Source organism: Gopherus flavomarginatus, chromosome 6 (genome assembly GCF_025201925.1).
Source record: "Gopherus flavomarginatus isolate rGopFla2 chromosome 6, rGopFla2.mat.asm, whole genome shotgun sequence".
Lineage (NCBI taxonomy): Eukaryota > Metazoa > Chordata > Testudines > Testudinidae > Gopherus > Gopherus flavomarginatus.
The window spans coordinates 139,598,765-139,615,650 of record NC_066622.1 but is presented as its reverse complement, the minus strand read 5'-3'; the positions used below and the strand labels follow the sequence as shown (position 1 = coordinate 139,615,650).

The 16,886-nt window shown below is 64.8% G+C and overlaps 1 protein-coding gene across 7 annotated transcripts; it reads left to right on the top strand.

Annotated features, from left to right (window-relative positions):
• Positions 1–4,980: 4,980 nt before the first annotated feature.
• Positions 4,981–16,275, top strand: HPS1 (HPS1 biogenesis of lysosomal organelles complex 3 subunit 1). 7 transcript variants are annotated; one of them, XM_050958799.1, is made up of 19 exons: positions 4,981–5,034; positions 5,734–5,850; positions 6,009–6,146; positions 6,487–6,629; positions 7,111–7,219; positions 7,496–7,656; positions 7,747–7,849; positions 7,981–8,085; positions 9,838–9,907; positions 10,163–10,230; positions 10,925–11,092; positions 11,909–12,088; positions 12,175–12,242; positions 12,477–12,602; positions 13,024–13,090; positions 13,700–13,843; positions 14,155–14,268; positions 14,525–14,607; positions 15,792–16,275. In XM_050958799.1, the coding sequence occupies exons 2-19, from the start codon at positions 5,734–5,736 to the stop codon at positions 15,952–15,954; spliced, it is 2,127 nt and encodes a 708-aa protein (XP_050814756.1). In that variant the 5' UTR covers positions 4,981–5,034; the 3' UTR covers positions 15,955–16,275. The 7 variants fall into 7 exon arrangements, with proteins under 7 accessions (XP_050814756.1, XP_050814758.1, XP_050814760.1 ...); XM_050958801.1 differs by lacking the exon at positions 10,925–11,092; XM_050958803.1 differs by lacking the exon at positions 14,525–14,607 and having other exon boundaries at positions 15,792–15,924.
• The last annotated feature ends 611 nt before the right edge of the window (positions 16,276–16,886 follow it).

Below are 16,886 nucleotides of genomic sequence, written 5' to 3'. Positions count from 1 at the left end.
GCGATGGGGCGACGAAGGCCTGGATCCAGATCCCGGCTGGAGGGAGTGTGAATTCTGGCAAAGGGGCTCACAGGGCAGGGACAAAGGGCAGTTCAGTGAAGTCCTGCGGGCAGGAGAGCAACTGCCCTGGCCAAGCCAGTGCCACCGGCGCAGCCAGGAGCTGGGGCTCCAGACGGAGGGAGGTAGAGGGGGCAGTGAGCTGGGGAGAGGGAGAGCTTGGTGTCACCCGCAGAGAAGGGAAGTCAAGTCAGGCCGTCCTGCAGCAACTCCAGAGCGCGGGTACCAGCTGCAGGCGCCTGTCAGGAGCCAGGCACAGACCTCCTGTGGCTGAGTTCTGCGCTTAGATCTCACCCACCAGGTATCAGGTGTGAACTCCTCAGGTTCTGGAACAGCCTGACCAGGGAGTCCCAGGTACTGCCGTCCGTCTCACCACCCAGCTGCCTTTGTGAGAGCTGGTGCCTTACACCGAGGATCACGGCACGAGCCAGGTTACTCCCAGCCCCCAAGGAGTCCTGGAGACTGGGGAGGGTGTGCGGCCTTTGCCAGAGGCTGGTAACAATGCGGAAATCCCACGCTTGCTGGCCAGGCTTTCCTGGGCATTTCAGCATCCCGGTCTACAGCAGGACAGCTGGAGTGTGAGAGCCAGAGCATCTGGAGAGCATGCGAGCAACCAGCTGGAGCATGCGTGTGCAACACAACAGCTGGGGGCCGCTTCTGCCACAGCTGGGCCCCAACCCCTTGTTATCCGGCTGCTGCTGGGATGTGAAAAAGCCCAGCCCAGCCCCGACAGGCTGCAGGCTGTGCCTAGTGGATCCCAAACCGGGTGCCAAGCCGGGGCTGAGCCCCCAGCCCCGTTTCGATGGGAACATCCCCTCTCTAAGGCCGGAAAGGGTCTCTGCCAAAGTGACGCTGTGACTCTGCCCTCCAAGCAGCCAGCGTGGCTGTCGGCACCGATGCCAGAACCACGCTGCCCAGAGGCAGGAGAGGCACAGAAAGCCTGGGTTGAAACACAAGGGCAGCAGGTGCAGAGGAGCCAGGGCACCCCTGCCTGCAGCCAATGCTCTGCCTGTTCTCCCCTGCACCCAGCAGTCCCCACTTGACTTCTGGGCCCCCATGCTGGCTCTGATTTAAGGGCCAGGATTGTAAGTGGCTGGGGGAGGAAGAGGGAGGCAGCCTGGAGGCCTTCCAGCAGCAGGATGCCTGGCCAGGGTGGGACTCACTCCAGCCAGGAGTCCTGAGCTACTTCCCACCCTGAACAGGAGCTGGGAATTCTCCATGCTCACCTGCAGAGCACCCCACAGTGCCCACCTCGCACCCCCGCAGGGGCTCCAGGCACCAGGACGCCAAGCGCATGCTTGGGGCGGAAAGCCGCGGGGGGCACTCTGCCGGTTGCTGCGGGGGGTGCTCTGCCGGTCGCTGCGAGGGCGGAAAGCCGTGGGGGGCGCTCTGCCGGTCGCTGCGGGGGGCACTCTGCCGGTCGCTGCGAGGGCGGCAGGCAGGCTGCCTTTGGCGGCATGCCTGCGGAGGGTCCTCTGGTCCTGTGGCTTCGGCGGACCTCCCACAGGCTGCCGCTGAATTCGCGGGACCGGGGACCTCCCGCAGGCAACCTGCCTGCTGTGCTTGGGGCAGCAAAATGCCTAGAGCCGCCCCTGCACCCCCACCCCCCGCTCAAGAGCTCTGTGCGTAGCTGCCTCCATTACAGTCGCCTGTAACCACCAATGCAGACGTGCTCGCTCCCTGTGCAGCCACGTTACGGGGGTTTCCAGCCTGTCACACCCTCATCACCATGTCTCTGGGCTTCCCCAGTGCCTCTCCACCCTCCCATGGCACCTGGGGCTCTGGGATCTCACACCCCAAGCTGTGCGGCCCTGAAATCTAGCTCCTTGCCCTGCTGTGTCCTGGATTCCCCTCTGTACGCCACAACTCCGGCTTGGCACGCTAGAGCCAGGTCGGCGTAGCTATGGGGTGCAGACAGTCCATGCCCGAGCACGGCAGTCGCTGCCCGTGTAGACAGCACGGACCGACGGGCGTCTCCCATCGACACAGCTACCGCCTCTCGCAGCGGTGGGGTACCTACGCTGACCTGTAGGTCAGTGCTACAGCTGGGGCAGGGACAAACCCGTAGCCTGCTTCATCTAGGCTCACTCTCAGCCAGCCCCCAAGCCCCGGGAGGGGGCGAGCGGCAGGGCTGGGGGCTGTTGGCTTAGGTGGCGGCCGGCTGATGGCCAGGATAGCTAGATGCTGACCTGCCAGGAAACATGAGGCAGACATGCAGACACCCCACTGAGTACTGAGACACCCCACTTCTAGTACCTCCAGCCCTCCGGGGCTTGCTTGGGATCTCACCTGGCTGGCGGGAGGGGTGGGGACAGGCCAGGGCAGCAGGAACAGATCCTGTGGGGCTCACGCTCTCTGGCTGCAGCCCTAGTAACAGGCAGGTTGCTGTGAATTGGGGGGGCAGGTCCAGCACTGCATCCCCTGTGCCCCCTTCCCCTAGCTGCAGGGGCTGGCAGGGGACGCGCCTAGGGCAGCCTGTCACGCAGAGCAGTGCAGCATCCCCCCTTCCGGTCCGGAGCCTGCCCTGCACGCCATGCTCTCCGGCGCCACGCCCCTTGGCAAATGGCTTGTGCCCGCGAAGACACTGGCTGGCTCCCTATGGAGGCATCACACGGGCCTGGCAGCTCCGTGATTTAAAACCCTGAGACCAAGCGCTGAGTCAGAAACACCCCGCGCTGGTGCTAACCCCATCTCCCCTCGGGGTGGGCCCGGCACTCACTGCTCCTGGCCCCCGGCCCGAGCACGTGCCGAGTTCTGGGGCTGCCTCCCAAGACAGACACCCCTGTCCGGCTCTCTGGTGATCTCATCTCAGGCGAAGCGGGTGGCTCCGTGTCTCTGTCCCCAGCTCTGGGTGGCAGCTGCGCTGTCTTTGCCCAGTGCTCTGGCCTAGCTTGTAGGGCCTGGCTGCGCTCCGAGCAGGGGCGGTTACCAGCGCCAAGAGCCATGCCTGTGACAAGCCAGAGCACCCCAAAGAGCGTAGTCGCGGCAATGCGCACAGGGAGAGGGGCTAGCGCCCCCCAGGATGTACCGGCCGAGATACTAGGCAGTGTAAACGGACCCACTGAGGCAGCATCTTCCCACACGCCCCAGGAGCTGCCTGCACCCTCCCAGATAGTGACCGGGCCAGCTGCACTGCATCTGCAGCTTCGCCCTCCTCTTCCAGCCTGCGTAGGGAGGGGAGGAAACGGGGCAGCCTGGAGCCATCCCCTCAGACCACCAGGGCGCCCGGGGTCCTGCTGGTTGCAGACAGTGAAAGCCTGGGCCTGACCCCAATGCAGCAGCCGTCAGGCCCGTGCGAGCAGGCAACGTGGAGGTGCAGGATGCGGCTAGGAGGATGTAGCCAGCGGAGTCGGGAGCCACCAGGTCGCTTGTGGTGGTCTCCTCACTTCAAAAAAGATATTCTAGCACTAGAAAAGGTTCAGAAAAGGGCAACTAAAATGATTAGGGGTTTGGAGAGGGTCCCATATGAGGAAAGATTACAGAGGCTAGGACTCTTCAGCCTGGAAAAGAGGAGACTAAGAGGGGATATGATAGAGATATAAAATCATGAGTGATGTGGAGAAAGTGGATAAGGAAAAGTTATTTACTTATTCCCATAATACAAGAACTAGGGGGGTCACCAAATGAAATTAATAGGCAGCAGGTTTAAAATAAATAAAAGAAAGTTCTTCTTCACACAGCACACAGTCAACTTGTGGAACTCCTTGCCTGAGGAGGTTGTGAAGGCTGGGACTATAGCAAGTTTAAAAGAGAACTGGATAAATTCATGGTGGTTAAGTCCATTAATGGCTATTAGCCAGGATGGGTAAGGAATGGTGTCCCTAGCCTCTGTTTGTCAGAGGGCGGAGATGGATGGCAGGAGAGAGATCACTTGATCATTACCTGTTAGGTTCACTCCCTCTGGGGCACCTGGCATTGGCCACTGTCGGTAGACAGGACACTGGGCTGGATGGACCTTTGGTCTGACCCAGTACGGCCGTTCTTATGTTCCTCTCCTTGCCCAGGAACTGGGGTGTCCCGCCAGACTCCAGCGTCTGCGGAGTGTGAGCAAGAAGCCGGGCCAGCCCCACTCAGTCTGCCAGGAACCCCCCAGGACGGCTCTGAAGCTGCACACGCAAGGCCCCTCACAGCTGGGAATTGGCCTCACCCCCAGCTCAAACACCTGAGCGAGGCGGCTGCTGGAGGGCAGCAGAGCACAGGGTGGGGGGCAGCTGCCCCGTCAGGCCCCGCACGCCTAGGGGGCCATGCTGGACTCCGCTCCGCAGAGGGCAGAGCCAGGGCCCTATTGCCCTGTAGCAGCCCCCTGCTGGGGCTGGGCCGGTCCCATCCGGTTTCCCGGAGGCTGCAGAGAATTTGGGGCATGTTGTGGGGGGGGGATAGAGCAGAAGGGGGTGCCCAGCTCCTGCCATGTGGGGCCAGGGTCTCTCTCCGGCCGGGGCTCAAGGGGAAACCATCTGCCTTGTGCCCCCCCGGCGCTGAGCCCCCCGCAGGCAGCACGTGCCAGGCGCTGCCCGGACAGCACCGGGGGCTCTGGGTCGGCGGGGGGGGGTGGCAGCGCCAGCGCGGCCCCGGCCTCTCCCAGCAGGGGGCGCTGTGCGGGAGGCGGCGGGGGGCTCTGGGTCGGGGGGGGGGAGGGGGGCGCAGTGCCAGCGCGGCCCCGGCCTCTCCCAGCAGGGGGCGCTGTGCGGGAGGCGGCGGGGGGCTCTGGGTCGGCGGGGGGGGGGCAGTGCAGCGCGGCCCCGGCCTCTCCCAGCAGGGGGCGCTGTGCGGCAGGCGGCGGGGGGCTCTGGGTCGGCGGGGGGGGGGGGCAGTGCAGCGCGGCCCCGGCCTCTCCCAGCAGGGGGCGCTGTGCGGGAGGCGGCGGGGGGCTCTGGGCTGGGCCCGGGCTGGGGGCGGGGCCGGGCCGGTCACATGAGCGGGGCGGGGGTCACGTGACATGCCCGGTGGCGGAGGGGGAGGGGGAAGCGCGCGGACACGGTACCCGGGGGTGGGGGCCCGGGCCAGGCAGGACCCGACCCGCCCCGCCCCGCCGGGGTGGTGGGTGGGGAAACTGAGGCAGGGCTGGCCCCAGCCATAGCGGGCAGCCGCGGGGGCCCCCGAGGTCAGCCCCGCCCGTGCCCGGCTCCGCGGGGTGTCCCGCCCCCTGTACCCACCGGCCGGGGGAGGCTGGGCGCGCCCGCAGGGGACTGACCCCCCCACCTTAGCTTTGTGGGCACGGTCATGGGGAAACTGAGGCACGGGAAGGGACTGGCCCGTGTGGCGGCCTCCGTCGGTGGGTCTGAAAGTGCCGTGTTGCCCTGGCGTGGGGGGCCGCCCGTCCCTGTGGCTGTGCGGGCAGCCCCTTTGCCCCCCCACGGCAGCCCGGGGGAGCAGCCGGTCCAGCAGCGGGGGAGAGGCCTTGAGCCAAACGGAGGGACCTGGGCGCTGAGCTGGGGGCAGCCTCCTGAGCCCCCGTCCCGCGGCAGCGAGCGCTGCCCTAGGCCTGTCTCGCACCCAGCGCCCTGGGGCAGGGCATCCCCGGGCGGGCACGTGCTGCTGGGTGCCTGGCTGCAAGTGGCTCTGGGGTGTGCCCCCAAGCCGGGCGTGGAGAGGAGGCTCCGGTGCACAGCTGGGCATGGGGCGGGTGGGCTTCTGGCCCGGGGGCCTTGGCGCTAACCCAGGTTTCCCTCCCCCCAGATGAAGTGCGTGCTGATCGCCAGTGACGGGGCTGAGCTGCTGTTCTGCTGGGCCGACAAGGAGTTCACAGAGAGCCTGTACCGGCGCTTCAGCCAGTCGGAGCAAGGGGGGTGCGAGGTGAGAGGTCTCACGGGGGGTGCGGCAAGCCCCCTGGGCAGGAGGGAGGGGCTGGGCTGAGGGCCCTGTGCTGGGGATGCGCGAGGGGGCAGGGTTGAGGAGGAGCAGCTGGAGCGGGACTGGCTCATGGCCTGCCCGTCTCTGTCCCTGCCTTGCAGCCACCTGCCTTTGGGGACAGCATCAACACACTCTTCGCCCCCATGATCATCTCCTGCGTGACGCTGCTGGAGCGACTCTCGGACACGTATACCTGCTTCTCGGCTGAGGACGGAGGCCACCTCTACGTGCTGCACATGGTAACGGTGCCCAGGGACCCTCCCCCGGCAAGGGGAGCGTGTGGCTGTTTGCTGGGACTGGGGGGCTAGTCCCAGTCGGGGCGCAGCTGCCATCCATCCTGGCCCCTGGGCAGAGCCCTGCGCTGGATCACTGTGTGCATGGGGGGAGGGCCCCTCCAGGCAGGGTCCCTGGGCTCTGCTCCCGGCGGGGGACGCTCCCAAGCAGACATGCGGGGAGCCCCATTCTCTGCTGACGAGGGCCAGCCGCGCGGGAGCTTTGCCCCAGGCCCAGCCGGGATGAGGAGTTCTTACAGGGGTGGGGATTTGCTGTTTCCTGCCTGGCCCTGCCGGCACGCTGCAGTTCGGGGAGTGCCTGTACATCGCGGTGAACGGTGACGGCTCGGAGAGCGAGGACGACCTGCGCCGGAAGCTCTACGTGCTGAGGAGACTGACCGAGGCCCACTTCGGCCTGGTGACGCTGGACTCGCACCTTGTCTGCAAGGAGTGAGTGGCTGGCTGGGCCAGGAAGGCATTTGGCGCTGCCTGGGGGGGCTGGGCAGACCCTCTCACCCAGATGCACACGTCAGCGCTGCAGCCAGTGCCTGACTGGTGAGCTAGCACTGCGGCCAATCCCTGGGGCTGTGGGGCTCCGATGCTGTGCCTGGGAGGTGCAGGATCTGGGCGAATGTGGAGCCTGTAGCTGTGCTGCAAGCTATGGGACTGGAAGGGAGGCCAGGTCCCAGCGTGCACCATGCTGGGTCACATCCCTTGCGCTTGGAGTGTTGCTAGCCCAGAGGAGGGACCGCCTGTCTCCGAGGGCTGCTCAGGGCCGGGAAGAGCGACTGGAGCCTGAGGAGCGGCTGGCAGCAGTGTGTCTCGGTCCCAGGGAGGACACCTGGCCCAAGCAGGGGCCCAAGGGGCAGTCTCTGGGACAGGCCCGTCTCCCCCAGACGGGAATCGGCTCACTCTGTGGCTGTGCTCCCAGGTTGCGGCCGGCGGACTCGGAGCAGCGCAGCCGCGTGTGGGCCCTGTTCCAGGGCCTGCTCCAGACCTACAGCAGCCTGCGGGAGGCCGAGCAGAGCTTTGCCGTGGAGGTATGGGGCGGCAGGGAGCCTAGCCTGGAGAAGGGGGCTAGCAGGCTGTGGGCGCTGGGTGTGATTGGGGTGAATTGCCCTGAGGGGGGCCTTGGTGGGTGGTGGAGGGGCCTGGGTGGAGCCAAGGGGGTGCCCGGAGGCGTGAGTGCAGGATCTCTTTGGGTTTCCTCCCATTCCCTGGCTGACATGGCCAGGAGCTGCCCCACCAGGCCGCTGGGTCCCATTGCCCTGTCCCTGCTCAGCGCTGGGTGTGTCTCCCTGTGACCCTGCCTGCAGGCCGTGGAGCGGCTGATCCACCCCCAGCTGTGTGAGCAGTGCATTGAGTTCCTGGAGCGCCAGGTGGTGCAGCACATCAACGCCAGCAGGCAGCGCGGGGGTGAGGAGGTGGTGCATGCCTTCCTGCTGGTGCACACCAAGCTGCTGGCCTTCTACTCCAGGTGAGATGCCCCCACTCCCCTCCCCATGACCCTTCCTGGAACAGCAGCTCTGTCACCCCCTCCCCGCTCACTGGACTCCTCTCTCCGCAGCCGGAGCGCCGGCACCATCCGCCCAGCTGACCTGCTCACCCTCATCCTCCTGGTGCAGGACCTGTGTCCCAGCCCCAGCGCAGATGAGGACCTGAGCCCCCAGGTACCTGCCCTGGGCCTGCCTCGGGGATGGGTCTCGGGAGCAGCCTGGGGCTGGTGGGACTGTCGGGAGAGGGCTGCTCCTCTGCGATGAGGGCTGGACCCCTCTAAGCAGCTCTCCTGCTCTCCCTGCAGCTGGCAGAGGGGGGGCTGACTCCCCAGAGACTGAAGAGCAGCGAGAGCATCCCAGTGAAGAGCCCAGGCCCACATAGTACCCCCGGGAGCAAGACAGAGGAGCCGGTATGTGGGGCCGGCTGGGCCTGGTGCCCAGGGGTTGGCACAGAGGTTGGGGGTATTGTGGTCACTTGGAGCCCCAGCAGGGACAGGGTCCCTAGAGCTGTTTTCCACCCACCAACATCCAGGATCAAGCCCTGTGGTGCTGGAAGCTGCATGGGCTCATGTCTTCCCCTCGCCCCCTGCCCGGGATCAAGGTCCTGTGGTGCCAGGAGCTGCTTGGGCTCATGTCCCCCTTACACACACAGGCGGGGATCACAGCCCAGGAGCTGCACGTACGGGCAGAGCCCCAAAGTGCTCGCTGTGACTGGAGTGCAGTGCAGTGCAGGGGTGTTGCCAGTACCTGGAGGGGTGGGGGCAGGACCTGCTGAGTGCGACTCTCCACTAAGGCAGAGGTTCTCAGCCAGGGGTGCGCATACCCCTGGGGTACACAGAGGTCTTCCTGGGGTACATCGACTCAGCTAGAGATTTGCCTAGTTTTACAGCAGGCTACATAAAAAGCACTACGGGGGCAGTACAAACTAAAGTTTCATACAGCCCATGACTTGTTCATTCTGCTCCATATACTAGACACTGAAAGGCAGGAACAGTATTTATATTCCAGTGGATTTATTGGAAGATTGTGGTAAAAAGGAGACAGTCAGCCACTGTGCAGTACTAGTGTGCTGGGACACTTGTACTTCTACAGCTGGGTTTGTAACTAGGCAGTTTTTAAGAGAGGTGACACCTGGGGTACACAAAACAAATCAGCCTCCTACCAGGGGACAGCGGTGTGGAAACCCTGTGCTAAGGGGTGTCACAGACTCACAAGTCCTGCCCACTCTGGGCCCCATGTGGGGGCCCCTTTCAGTGCAACAGCCCTTCTCGGGTGTCCACTCTCTCGGGGTTAAGCCCCTCCACCTCCTGGAGCCGCACCTCTCTGAGCCTTAGCACATCTGTCTCTCCCCGTGGGCCCCCTCAGGGAGTCCCCTCGCTCTGGACCCCCAGGGCCTCCATCCCCAAAGGGGTTGATGCAAACTTATGCTCTAGCCCGGAGTGACTCTCAGCCAGCATAAAACAGGAGTGGTTATTGAGCATCTGGATCCAGCACAGGAAACTCTCAGGGCCTCAAGCCTGGCCTCTCTCAATAACAGCACATCCCAGTCTCCCTGCAGCCAGGTGGGCTCTGCCTGCTCCCTCTCTCCAGCCCAGAGCCTCCCTGCTGGGCAGCTGATATCCCCAGCCCCAAGCCCAGTCTGTCCATTCTTCTCTCCAGGGAAACAGGGGCACCTGGGCCTCCTTTCCTCAGCCCTCCTCTGGCTGGAACCGGCTGGTCAGGTCAGCGGGGTCCTCTCTCCCCAGCCCATTGTCCTCCCACTGGCCAGAACCGGCTGAGACTCCTGAGCTGGGTCACCAGTTGCTGGGGTCTCCATCCTCCAGGCCATCGGCCGGGGTCCCGAGTTCCCTCTCCGGTCCTGTGTCCCAACAAACCCCCTCTCCCCTCCCCTCATTAAACCAGTAACACTGAGTCCCACCCCCTTTGCATGCAGCCCCCCACCCCCTTTGCATGCAGCCCCCTGGAAAACCATGGAAAAACAAGAAAATTCGTCACAAGGGGTGTTTGATTGATAGAATCCAGCTACATGGAGCCTGACTGTGCCCTGGCTGAGGAACCAGCCCAGCCTCACCCCTCTGCCCCTTGGGGCCCCATCCTGACCCGCCCTGTCATTGGGGGGAGGGTCCCGCTGCCCCCTGAGCTGGCTCCCTTCTCGCTCGCAGGATGCGGACGAGATCTCCATTCCTGAGGAGTATTTCACCCCCCAGCCCTCGCCCAGCAGGCAGAGCACAGGTGAGTCCCTGGGCAGACGAGAGAGTCTGATTGTGTTCCTAAAGGCTGCAGGTCCAGCATGGGGGCACACGAGGGGGCTGTGCCAGGAGTGCTGGGGCCGGGGCATGTTGGGGGAGGCCTGGGCCCAGGGTGGGGTGTCTGTGTGGCGGTTGAGCCCCCACCCAGCACCCCAGAGGCCAGGGCAGGAACCCCGCAGGGTGGCTTGGCTGCATGCGGTGCTGGGGGCAGCTGGCTCCTCTGCTCTGTTGCCTACAGGAGGCGCCAGCTGGTTGGAGGGTTCAGAGCCGCCGGGCTCCGGGGAGGCAGATGCTGCTGATGTCCAGGTGAGTTGGGGATGGGCCCGCTGGGGATTCCCGCCCTGAGCATGACCCTGTGAAAGCCCATGGTGCCCACGTCCCGCTCTGCGGTCCTGCCCTGCCAGCCTGCCCTTGTCCCCAGCACACGCGCCTCCTGGCCTGGCCAAAGGAGGGGTCTCTGCAGGCTTCTGCAGCCCCTTCTCCCCTAGAGCTCTTCCCACCCCCCTCGCTCCTTCCCCACCCCCACCCCCCAGGTATCTTCCTGCCCCTCACCACAGGCTGGACCTGTCAGACTTGCCATCACTGCAAACCCCACCCCGTCCCTGTCCCGCCCCTCTGGCCAGGGAGCCCGAACTTGGAGTGGGCCTGGGCCAGGCCAGGCAGCACCTGCCCCAGGGCACTGTCCAGACTTGAATTCCCTGCGTGACAAGCTTCTAGGAAAGGTCTGGGGACGGTCTGAGCCCCCAGTCGAATCCATCCCCCTTGTGGGGAGTTCGTTCCAAGATTGGGCCTGTTTTCCCCCCTTGTGCCACCTGTCGCCCACTCCCTTCTGCCTGGGAGTCCTCCCGCCTGCCCACACCTGACTGCAGCTTCCCGGGGATGGTGCCACCAGCTCTGCCCTCGCTGCGTCGGACGTGGCATGTGGCAATCCAGCCTGTTGTAAAGCCTGCGGGTCCCTTCCCTCGATGCAGGGTGCCGAGCCAGTGCTCTCTCTCCCCAGGTGGCAGAAGACTCGCTCCAGGCCCTGGTGCCCCCAATGCCCAGTGCCTCCAACCCCAGAAGGATCTTCCTGGATGCGAACCTGCGGGAGGGCTACTGCCCCATGGTGCCCCACACCATGTACTGCCTGCCGCTCTGGCCTGGCATCTCGCTGGTGCTCCTGACCAAGGTGAGCTGGCACTGGGGCATGGAGCATGCTGCCCAGCGTGGCCTGCCTCAGACTGACCTCTTGCCACAGGCCCACTGGGCCGGTGCTACGGCCCCAGCTGTGCAGCAGTATCTGGGAGAGCCTCAGGTGTCTCACGCTCCCTCCTGGGTGAGCCCTGCTGCTTCCCCACCTCCTTGGCCTGGACCCCGGCCCTGCAGCCCCCCTCCAACCCCCCATAGCTCCGGGCAGCGGGTCCAGCTGGGACAGGCCCCGAGGGAGGCTTGGGCATTAGCCCCTGAAGGTTGCCCCAGTGTTCGCAGCGACTCCCCCAGCACCGCCAGACAGTTGGGTTTGTTCAGTAACTGGTCATGGCCCAGGCCGGCCGGCCGGTGGGTCGCCCAGAGAACTGAAGGTTCCAGCACGGCCCATTCTGGGGAGCCCGGCCAGGCTGTAGGGAGTCCCTGGGTTCCAGCTCTGTCAGGCTGGGGCCTCCTTGGTCCGACTCCTTCCAGCAGCCCCCTCTGAGCCCCCCACCTGCCTCCCAGCCCTTTGATCTCCAGCTGGTGGTGGGGTGGCTCAGTCTCCCTGCGCAGAGGCGGGGAGTTCTCTGTCCCCTGGGACGCTGGGTGTCAGCGTCCTGGGGACTGGATTTGCCATCGGTGTCTCAAATCTCCACTGATCTGGGGACAGGCCAGGCCAGGCAACACCACCCTTATCTCCGCCTGTCCTGAGAGCAAACAGTCCTGTCCCACCCACGGGGGAACAGCGCGGGGAAACTGAGGCATGCCGGACTCATAAAAGTCATACAAACCAATTCCCACTTTCACACTCACTCAGAGCCCGAGCACCCACGTCGCCTGCTCCCTGTACCAGCTGTTGGATGGGTTCCTGATGCTGGAGAAGAAGCTGAGGGAGGGGCATGAAGTGGGGCCACCCACCCGCTCCCACCCAGTCCTGGCTGAGCTGCGCCAGAGGATGGACAAGTTTGTCAGGAAGCTGGGCAGGCAGGACGTGCAGGTGGGAGTCCAGCGCGGAGCTGCGGGGCGGTCGGGGACCCTGGCACGGCCTGCACGCCTCACGTCTGCCCTGTCTGTCTGTCCTAGTTACACAATGCCTGGCTGGAGTTCAAGAGCAAAGCGTTCTCCAGACATGAGTCCGGGAGCTCCAGGGAGTGAGTATGGGGATGTGGGGAGAAAACCGGGGTACGGGGCTGCTGGGTCTGGGCAGGCGATTGGGGAGGGTGGCTGGGGCTGGGCGGGTGATTGGAGGGGGAGAGGGAGGGGTGGCTGGGATTGGGTGGGTGATTGGAGGGGGGGAGGGAGGGGTGGCTGGGGCTGGGGGGGTGATGGGGGAAGGGGCGGCTGGGGCCAGGTGGGGGTGTCTCTCAGGGGTTGTCTCCCTCCAGGCTCCTGCAGGCACTTGGCAGTGTTAGGCAGCAGCTCTGCTCCGTCTATCGCCAGCTCTTCCTGACCTCGCTGCCCACCCAGGGCCTGGCCCAGGGCCTGCAGGACTGGGCCCAGAAGCTGGTGCGGTGAGTGGAGGGGGGGGCTGGGCTGGGGGGAGGGAGTTGCCGGGGGAGGGGAGAGATGGGCTGCTGGGGTGGGGGGGCGGCGTGGAGGCTGGGACTTCAACTGGCCTCGTGGGGAAGTGGCTGGAAACCAGCCCCCGGGCCTGGGCCCTGCATGGAGAGGACGCTGCAGACCTTGGCAGGTTTAGCCGGTGCGTGTCCCTGTAACCGGCAGGGAGGTTTGAACCCCAGGGCACAGCTGGGCGGGCAGCTCATCTGCGGGGCCCCCTGCGGAGGCACGTGCCCCATCCCCTCCAGTGCAGGGTATGAGCCAGCCATGGCCGGCATCCCCGTGTCAGCGCGGTGCCCGCCGCTGGGCTCAGGGAGCCCCAGGGCCTGGCCAGGCAGAGGGGCTCTGTGCTGAGGCCAGGCCCTTCCTCCGCAGGGAGAAGCTGCTGGACTGGAGGGACTTCCTGCTGGTGAAGAGCAAGCGGAACATCACCATGGTGTCACATCCACCCAGACAGCCCCGCGCGGGCGGGGGCACCGGGGGGCAGCAGGCGCCTCCCACCCCCAGGACCGTCCCCGCGGTGCAGCAAGGGCTGGGGGTCGGCTTCTCCTGCCCAGGCAGGCTTGGGGGCAGTTAGCTTGGCTGAGCTGGCACAGCTGGGCGGGGGGCTCGCCCCGTCTCTCCAACAGCAGGCCTGGACTCTGCCCAGCACTGGGGAGATGAGCCAGCAGTTGGCACTGAGCCCAAAGGGGCCTGAACGAGCCACATTGGGTCCCACAGGGCAAGGGTCTCTGAGATATCCCAGGGGCACTGGACTGGACCCAAGTAGGCCATGCCATGGGGTTGTGAACAGAGTCCCCCTCTGCACCCCCAGATGCCTTGGGGGGGATACAGGAGGTGCTGCTGGGACTGTGGGCAGGAGGCCGTCGGCACCTGGGTTCCCATCACCAAGGGGGGCGACAAGGGAGCAGGAGCCATCTCGGGGGCTCGTGGGAGCTCCCCGTTGGCCAGGGCAGGTTCAGCAGGGCACCCATGGGCAGGGGGGGGTTCCCTGCGTCTGGGCACCACCCGCGCATTCCCTGCAGCTGGTTGCCCTTAACTTGCCCCCACGTACCTGGAGGACTTCCCAGGCCTGGTGCACTTCATCTATGTGGACCGCACCGCCGGGCAGATGGTGGCACCTTCCCTCAATGTGGCCGAGGACTCCACCTCGGAGCTGGGCAAGGGTGTCCTGGCTGCCTTCATCAAGAAGAAGGTACCAGCCCTGGGCTCTGATGCTGATCCCTTGGTTTTGGGGGTTGGGGGCTTAGAAGGGGCCCATGGCTGGGCCGGTCTGCTCAGTCATAGGGGCCCAGTCGGGTGGAGTGCGGTCCCAGCTGTAGGGCTGGGATGGTGGGAGCCAGGTGGGATGGGGGAGTTTGGCGCTGGTGAAGCAGGACACTCGGTAGGAGCAGCTCTGGCTCTGGCCGGAGCAGTGCCCCAGGGCTCCGAGGGGGAGGAGAGGGGAGCAGAGCCGTGGGGTGGGAGGATCTCTGCGCCAGCTGCAACTGCCTCCTCTCCCCCCAGGTCTGGTCTCTGATCGGGCTGGCGCGGCGGTACCTGCAGAAGGGCTACACGACCCTCACGCTGCGGGACGGCGACTATTACTGCTCCTACTTCCTCTGGTTCGAGAACGAGCTGGTGCGTCGGGGGCGCTTGGCCTCTGACCTGCCTCCCCCGGCAGCACTTCCAAGAAAGGGAGAGGCCCTGTCACGCAATCCCCATGGCCTGGCAGATCACCCCGTGACCGTGCCTGAGCCCCCAGGACCTGTGACTAGCCCCCAGCCCAGCATCCGGGCTCCCCAAAGCGCTTGGTCAGCCCTGCCCTTGCACACAAGCTCCAGGCCACGCAGCCAGCCAGCCCCCAGCCCCTCACGGCTGTCCCTTTGCCACGCAGGGCTACAAGCTGGAGGTGATCGAGGTTCCTGTTCTCTCCGACGACTCTGCTCCCATTGGGATGCTGGCAGGGGATTACTACAGGTGGGTGCTGGACCCAGCCACCTCCTGCCCCCAAGTCCTCTCCTGGCCACTGGCTAGGCAGCAGCGGATGGGGAGCGCTCTGGGCTGCCCCTTGCCTGCGATGGGCCATAGCCGGCAGGTGGGGCTGGGAGCTGGCAGTATGCGGGCTCTGAGCCCTGTGGCACCCTGTCTCGGTGCTCAATGCCTGGCCTCGCTAAGTAAAGCAGCTGTAACCACACATCCCAGGACAGGGATTCTCCATGTCCCCATGTCTCAGCCGGGGGTTGAGATTACACGAGCATTCCGCTAAGCCAAGGATCAAACCCAGATCTCCAGGCTCCCGGGCCAGGCTGTCAGAGTGTGGGGAATACTATGTGCAGATATGGTCGCCCCATCTCAAAAAAGATGCATGGAAACTGGGAAAGGTGCAGAGAAGGGTAGCAAAAATGATGAAGGGTATGGAACAGCTTCTGTGTGAGGGGAGATTAAAAGGACTGGAACTTCTTTAGCTTGGAAAAGAGATGACAGGAGAGAGATAATTGAAGTCTATAAAATCATGACTGGTGTGGAGAAAGTAAATACGGGAGTGTTACTCCTTCTCATTACACAACGCACAGTCAACCTGTGGAACTCCTTGCCAGGGGATGTTGTGAAGGCCAAGACTATAACAGGGTTCAAAAAAGAACTAGATAAATTCATGGAGGACAGGTTCATCAATGGCTATTAGCCAGGCTGGGCAGGGATGGTGTCCCTCACCTCTGTTTGCTAGAACCTGGGAATATGCGACAGGATGGATCACTTGATGATCACCTGTTCTGTTCATTCCCAGGGATCTGGGGCACAAAAAACACCCTGTCAGGGGACAGTACTTGGTCCTGCTGTGAAGGCAGGGGACTGGACTCGATGACCTTTCAAGGTCCCTTCCAGTTCTATGAGATGGGTATAGCTCTGGAGCACCTGGCATTGGCCACTGTCGGCAGACAGGATGCTGGGCTAGATGGCTCTTTGGTCTGGCCCACTGTGGCTGTTCTTGTGTTTTTCCCCTCTGGGCCTGTCCTTGGAAAGGGGTGGCTGGGCCACGGGACGTGTGCGCTGCACAGCGTCTGATCTGGGGTGGGTCCAAGGCCCAGGCTTCACTGCCCCTGGGGGCTGGACCAGGGCCCTACAGGGGCTTTCCTGCCTGACCGCTGTCTCCTCCTATGCAGGAAGCTGCTGCGCTACTACAGCAAGAACCACCCGGTTGAGGGGGTGAAGTGCTACGAGCTGCTGACGCTGCACCTGGGTGTGATCCCTGCCGAGCGTGTGATCCAGCAGGCCTGCGACCTGGCCCGGCGGCTCTGGGAGCCGTCCCGCATCCCCCTGCTCTGAGCCGTGCAGGCTGGTAGCGAGCATCCCCCCAGGGCCACCTCCTCGCTCTGAGTCTGGGCTGGCTGCAATGGGCCCCTCGCAGCACCCACCTCGCTCAGCCCTGCAGCCCCCCGGGCCCGGCTGGGAGACCAGCGCCAGCCAGCATCCTGCCGTCAGCTCCCTGCCTGCTGAAACCCACCCTCCAATGGCTGGGGGGCTCTTCCTGACTTGCCCCCGGAGCTGCCTGAGGTGGGGGCTGTTGGACGTGTGTGGCCAGGATAGCGTGTGTGTATCTGTACGTGCCACACTCCAGACTGGCATTAAAGCTGGTGCGCTAGGTCAGTGTGGGGCACTCCCTGATTCCTCTGTCTTTGTCAGGGGCTTGGCCGCTGACTGGGCCTTGCCTGTGGACCATGCGAGTACATGGAGAGACATGTTTGCACACGCAGTGAGCACACGGAGACACGCCTGCTAGCCGTGCATTCCCCAGCCTGATGCTAAGGAGGGTTCATGGTGCTCCTGCCGGGACCGGGTCCTTGCCGCCGTGTGGGCAGGGCCCAGCCAGATCTCGAGCAGGCACTTGCCAGGCTTCTCACCTAGGCCTGCAAACCAAGGGCCCCTCCCCTCTGGCTCCCCAGCCCCTAGGACTAGGATCTGCAGCTCTGTTAGCAAAGGGGGATAGTCCAGCCTGCCCCAGGGGTCTCCTCTCCCGGCTCCTGCCCTAGGGCCTCCCTTTGTCCCCACCCCAGGGGCTGGTGGGCGCGGCCTTGCTATGCCAAGGTGCAGCTGCTCCCAGCCACATGTGCAGGGTGTCCCTGGCAGAGGTGCCTTGCTGGGCCACTCGTGTGGGGCCGCTCTCCCCAGCCTGTGCCCAGGGGGAGGTTTTGCCCCACAGTGGGCTGGGTGGTGCCTTGGGGCAGGGAGCATTGGCAGGGCACCTGTTGCTCCAGCAA

Coding starts and splice junctions, on each gene's coding strand:
- HPS1 (XM_050958799.1), top strand. CDS start 5,734: ATGAAGTGCGTGCTGATCGCCAGTGACGGGGCTGAGCTGCTGTTCTGC. Junction 13,091..13,699: donor GGAACATCACCATGGTGTCA/CATCCACCCAGA, acceptor CTTGCCCCCACG/TACCTGGAGGACTTCCCAGG. Junction 14,608..15,791: donor CTGGCAGGGGATTACTACAG/GTGGGTGCTGGA, acceptor CCTCCTATGCAG/GAAGCTGCTGCGCTACTACA.